We start from the raw sequence: 6,221 nt of genomic DNA, 5'->3' as shown, positions 1-6,221 counted from the left end.
TAAAAATAAAATAGTAATTGGGCTTGAGGAAAAGCAACAGATGAGAGAATCCATTCCTTTTGCCAGGTTTTATTTCAGCCTCAAATGCTACTCCAGATGGTAAGGAAGAAGAACATCCTAGCACAGCCTGACTTCCGTGGCATAGCTGGCAGTGTCAGGCTCTTTGCAGAAAAAGATGCACTCCCTTCTTGGCGGTGGGAGTCTGGCATATCTGGCACTTTGCATGTGATTCTGCATTATAAAGGGAATTCCACCATACCAACTTGCAGGCTCTCCATAGTGCACAGATCAGAACTTTGCATGATCTTATATCCTCCAGTGTAACAGCTCTGCCATATTAATGAGGGTTAAAAAGGGTGCGTTTCATCCAGTAGAACTCCTTAAGGAAAAACAAACCTCTTGCTGAAAGATTTCTGAAGTTAAATAACTGAATTCAAGGCAAATACTTCAGGGAGTAGGATATTAGAAACTCTATCAATCAGAGTTAACAATATTATATAAAAAGCAGAAAACAGAAATGCTTAGCAGGTAGGTGGAGACACTTGGGTCATGGCTTTTCTATCACAGACTATGTAAAAGCTACATATAGTGTGTGTTTCTAAGGTCAACAGTAAACATAACCTTTAGCTCTTAAAAGCATCTTATGAGCTGGGAGACTGTGCTTTTGACTTCTATATTTATTCTTTGTTTTTAAATCAAGATGCACTGATTTGCACTCCTTATCATGTAATGTCATGACTTTTACAACAGTCAGCATGGATGGTTCTGTGTTTCTGTACAACAGCTGAAGAAAATGTCAAGTACAAAGAAATGCACTGCTCTCCTGATACAAATTGGCTTATCACGTAAATGGTGAAATAGAGCACTTTGAACCCCATTATAGGAGAATGTAAGATAGTGGATTAACACTCCAGACTTCTAATTAATCACAATGTGTCTTATCCTCTTGATTGTAGCCGAGTAGGCAATTCTTCTAACTTAAACCAACAGCTGTCCAGTATTAACACTTACCTGTTAGTACTGCTTCTTGTGCAGCTGTCAGCCTAGGTGACAGTGTTGCAATTGTTTCAAAAGGTTCAAATATTCAGAAACATCCTTACATGAGAACTATACTTTATTGTGTGAATACTTAAAAACCCCACAGAACTTAAATTCTAAGAACTGAATAACACTCTGCACTGCTTATGCTACTTTCTCATGCAAAAAAAGTACAGAACAGTACTGATTATGGTTCCTTTCTTCTATAACATGCACAAAGTATTTCATACAAACTAATCATAATTATCATCAAAATTTTACAGCTTTACTGAAATGGGAATTCCAAAATTTGTTATGCACGTACCAAATTTATTTTAAGATGATACAAATTCATCTAAGTCTGATATCACTTCTCAAGGTAAAACTTGTATATCACTGAACTACTACAATAAGATACATATTTGAACTACTTCATTTTTATTCCAACTTTTAGAACATGTTTTAAGAGGAATACTGCAAATAAATTGAAGTCATTGAGTCAACAGACACTATGCTGACCCCATAAAATACTTCTCTAATAGCATTTCTCGTCTCAGTTTTAAGGCATCTGAAATTCAAACCAAACTGAGCTTTTCTCACTATCAAAAGCCAAACTAAGAAATTCTCTCCAGAGAAAGACACAATATGTCACTTTCAAAAAGAACTATCTTAAGGCAATGTGCCACTGCTACAGGCTGCACACAAACCACAGCTCTTTCCCCCTGACCTGCTGTGTTTTCAAAAATGTAACAGAGAAATTTCAGTGATGGAAGAAAAGAAGTCTACTAGTATGTATTCAGACAAAAGAATGAGATAGAAATTTAATCTAAGATCTACAGACTAAACAAACTCCATATAATACACTTTTATTATTCATAAAAGGTATTCCCTTTTTCAATTCGCACTACAGATAAACAGCAATGGACTGTAATACTGATTCTTCAGTCATCTATAAAACTGGAAAATAAGAAAACTGAAATCTAACTGTATTTGTTACATAGAATCACTGGGCTTTCAAACCACAAATATCATCAGTAGGGATGGTAACGAGGCCCTGGGTTGTAGGAGTTGTAGCCATATTGTCCATAGTGGGAAGAGTACGATTGTCCTTGTCTGTGCTGCTGGTAGCTATTACCCCAACTTCTTTCTGGCCTCTGATTAGATCTATAGTCACCTTGCCAGTTGTATCTGTCTCCTCTAAAATATCTACCATCTTGAAACCTGCAATGAAAAGAAATGTCAAAGATTCACACAAATTGTGAGTGTTTAAAAAGACGAATGGTAATGAACTCTTGAATTTTACAGTTTTCATTAAAACTGTCGTATCATTGTTTATACACTCAATTTCTTATCTGTTTTTATGACAAACTGATGAAAACAAACATATCTACAGTCATCTGAGATCATTCATTAATTTCTTACTACTACCCAACACACTGTTTGCTAAGCGATGGAAGGATAGTCTGTTTCCTAACAAAGTATTCACAGGCATTAGGTGAACTCCTGGAACTTTGAATAGATACTCAAACAGACCATATATCTGAAAAACAACCAGAAGATACATCTATAGCTGTATTGAAGCCAGGTTCAAACTAGTAGCTTCATGGCTGAAAGCTGTGGCAAAGCAGGCTTAAGTACAATTTAGCTACCTAACAGCATAGAGTCCTGGAATTTGCATATTCCCTAAAATACATACTACCACTGCTTCATGGTCTTTTGTAGATTCCCATACTCAAGAGGGTGTATCTTATCAGTGCTATTCAGCCATTGTTCCATCTAAATTTTGGCTTTTCAGCTGTTATCTCTATTCCTATCAACATTTGAGCTGCCTCACAATCATTTTCTTTGGATATCTCAGTGGTGTGGTGTAGACAAACAACATTTACATGCGGTTCACTTGGTGACCAGACCGTAGATAGAAGAATTCATCAGTTCAAAGAACCACCAAGTTTTGTAAGAATATCTCCTTAAACGATCACCTTTTCTTTTAATCTGTAGAAACTGAATCTGTGTTTAACTTAATGACAAGCTTCTAGGGTGAGAAAAAGTTAGAATGTTGTCCTTTTCTTCAGATAAGGTACAAATCCTACTTAGGTATTTAGCTAAGAAGAAGTCTTCCCAACTGTTAGTTGGACTGGAGTTTTACAACTTTATATTAAAGGCTGATGTTAGTATTACCAAACATACTACATGCTGTAATCATTGTTTTTCAGTCACACAAAAATCAGATGTTACTGTCCAGAATTCAGTAAAAATCTGCAATTACATCCTGAAGAAATAATTCAAAATACTTTGCAGTAGGCAGATAACATTGCACTTGCTAGACAGATTGGATGATGGATTTTAGTCATTTCTACTAGATAAAAGAAATACAGGCTAATTAACAAAGTACAGCAAATATTTAGGTTACAAATGAAATGTTTTTCTGGACACCTAGCAACAGATAATCACACTATTAGCCTGTTCCTTTGCACATTTTCCTGCCAGTTATTATCCAACAGAAGATAGGCTGCTTAGTTTTGCAGAACTCCCATCTTTCCCCTCTGGAAAAACATTCCTGGCTGAGCTGTAACAAACCCTAGGGCAATGGGTTCGGTGGTTCCAGCTCATTCCTTACTAAAAAGCAAATTACTTAGTACTTTTACATACAACGCAAAAACTTTGACTACCAATACAAAGAAAACATAAAACCTCATTACTTTTCAGAGAAGACTATTTCTCTTAAACAGTTACCTTTGAAGTAACAAGAAGATACTTCTGTTAACAAAACAAATTCCATCTTTCTTCTGAAACAAATGATCGTTTAACTATATATTTGTGAAACTACCAAGACTAAAAAAGAAAAAGAAATCAGTACCGATCTCTGTTTCTCTGACTGCCACCAGATCTGCTTCTCCATTCTTCAACTATAGGAGGGGGATCTGCAGGGCGTTTCAGGTATTCTTGGTATTCTTCATCATCTGATGTGAATCGATGAGCAAACATCTTTTCATAATTCAAGGGCATGTCAACCAAGGAAGTCATTCTGAAAACTTTAAACGTGAACACAATAAAAGTGGCTTTAGCAACATATGAAGACTCTTATTGTAATAGCTACCAAAATCCACTTAGGGCAAATGAAAGACAATGAAAAGTTACACTCAGATTAACACGGCAGTTAAGTTTTGGGCAGACAGCATGGATGACTGACTTGTAAATCTTGACGATCTAAAACTGTAAATAACTCTCTTGAATAGATTATCCCTGGTGGATTCCGTGTGCAGTCTTTGGACATCTATACTGGCTATACAGGCACAAATCTGTCTAAACACTGGGAATGGCTTTAAGGGACGCCATCCACACAGGAGAAATTCAACTCAGATTAATACCTGATATAGTCTGCCATCACACAGCAGCATCTTTGAATCAATTTTGACAGACCTAGATTAGATGAGCTGTGGTAGAAAGATATGGGACATTTCTGAGAGTTAGCAATAGAACGAAGTATTTCTTCAGAATGTACTCCCAATCTATTTCTAATCCATTTTTGACAGGAAAAACATTACTACAATCCACTTGAAAAGTTTGCTAAGGTAGAATATCATGCAAAGCCTACAGCAAAGCAAAATAATCATTTAATCACAATAATTTATGTGTTAATAACTTGATTCACGGAAAGGACAGCAACCTAAGAGGATGTTAAATTACCTCATAATACACTTCTCTGATGAGATTTGTGTTTAAGACCTTAGTTTCCTTATTTACCTGGCTATATATGCATTTGCCCTTCAGACGTTGGTGCTATCTAGTACTGTCCATCAGTAAAAGTCTGGCCCTAATAGCAGATGCTGAGAAAGGCTCTACACCTACTGTTTTATCAAGCCCTGGGTAATTTAGAGCACTGAAGGTCTTTGCCTCTAGACTTCCAGATAAAGCTCTTCTGCTGTCTCCTGAAGATTTGCAGGCAGGACCAATATTCACCTTGCAAACTGGAGGGAAGGAAGGAGGAAACCGGTTTCTTCTGGACCCTGAGAGCTAAAATATATACCCTCAATGACCAAGCCCAATTCTCCTCCCCGCTGTACCCACGAGCAGCTTGAGACTAGGGTAAGTAGAACGTTTATGGAGAATACAGCACTGTACTCTTTCTGTAGACTGAACCCTCGCCAGCTTCAGAAAGTTCCGTGTCTGGTGATCTCCAGAGCCCTTCTGCAGCCTTCCCCCTTCCACCTAATGACACAGCGTAAATCTTTCTGAAGCAGGTGTAGGAGTTATTCCCGCAGGATGTCCAGTGACTTCATCCTCCTTTTTTGCAATTGAGCTAACCTCGTTAGTTTTTACTGTGAGCTAGCCCCTCAGGAGCGAAGTTCCTCGGAGATATCTCAGTCGGGGAGGGGGTGGATAACACTGCCCCGGGGACCCACTGCATACCACTACAGTCTTCTCCAGAGAGCAGTGGGAGCAGCCCTCCTCACGATTCATAATTTTAATATCAGTATTCATCCTGCGGGGGCCGGCAACAGGGAAGACCCGTCACCTTCTTCCGCCTAAGGCCGAACGCTGCCTTGAGCAACGGACGGGGCTCACTCGCCTCGGGAGGGCTCGCGCGGAGCCCTCTTCCCCTCACGGCGGGCCGGGCCGGGCCGGGGCCCTGTCCCCTCACAGCGGGTGGGCCCCCCTGCAGCTCCGCCGGCTCTGGCCGGAGCCCGCCGCGGGGAGCTGAGGGTCTCGGCTTCCCGCCGCCACCCTCCTCCCTCCCAGCCGCCCGCCGCCGCCGCCCTCACCCTGCGCCGCCAGCCGCCGCCGAGCCGCCGCAGAAGGCCCGCCTCTTCCGGGCCGGGCCCCGCCGCTTCCCCCCGCCGCCGGGGCGGTGCCGCCTGCGGCCGGCGTCCTCACAGCGAGCCCCGGGGCCCCCAGAGGGGTCGGCGGCCTGAGGCCGCGCCGCCCGGGCGGCGGGGGAAAGCCCGCCGGGGTGGAAGGACTGATTCCCACCGATTAGGATTTGATACAAAGCACGTTGACATAAATAGGATTGAGATGTGCGGGGCGCTTTCCTCGGCTCCTGCGCAGGTTTTAAGGAGGTGATACCTGAAATATTTGGATTTTAACAGGAAGGTGCAGCTGAAAAGTGCAAAGCCAACGTGGCGCCTACAGCCGTAGCCCTGTGGCTGTTGATAATGCGATTTCAGTGTATTTCAGGCGTAAAAAAAGCTTAGAGATGTGTT

At 41.3% G+C, this 6,221-nt stretch overlaps 1 protein-coding gene across 4 annotated transcripts; it reads right to left on the bottom strand.

The window, feature by feature from the left end:
* Positions 1-1,096: 1,096 nt before the first annotated feature.
* Positions 1,097-5,927, bottom strand: RAMAC (RNA guanine-7 methyltransferase activating subunit). Of its 4 annotated transcripts, none has more exons than XM_069798357.1 (3): positions 5,781-5,927; positions 3,875-4,049; positions 1,097-2,238 (listed from the first exon to the last, which is right to left on the bottom strand). In XM_069798357.1, exons 2-3 carry the CDS (start codon positions 4,039-4,041, stop codon positions 2,049-2,051), a joined length of 357 nt encoding a protein of 118 aa, XP_069654458.1. In that variant the 5' UTR covers positions 4,042-4,049; positions 5,781-5,927; the 3' UTR covers positions 1,097-2,048. The 4 variants fall into 4 exon arrangements, with proteins under 4 accessions (XP_069654458.1, XP_009923139.1, XP_069654456.1 ...); XM_009924837.2 differs by lacking the exon at positions 5,781-5,927 and adding an exon at positions 4,978-4,985; XM_069798355.1 differs by lacking the exon at positions 5,781-5,927 and adding an exon at positions 4,867-4,977.
* Between the last annotated feature and the right edge of the window lie 294 nt (positions 5,928-6,221).

The sequence above is a fragment of the Haliaeetus albicilla genome, chromosome 12 (genome assembly GCF_947461875.1).
Source record: "Haliaeetus albicilla chromosome 12, bHalAlb1.1, whole genome shotgun sequence".
NCBI lineage: Eukaryota > Metazoa > Chordata > Aves > Accipitriformes > Accipitridae > Haliaeetus > Haliaeetus albicilla.
The sequence above is the reverse complement of the archived record's forward strand: the minus strand, read 5'-3'. Positions and strand labels throughout refer to the sequence as shown.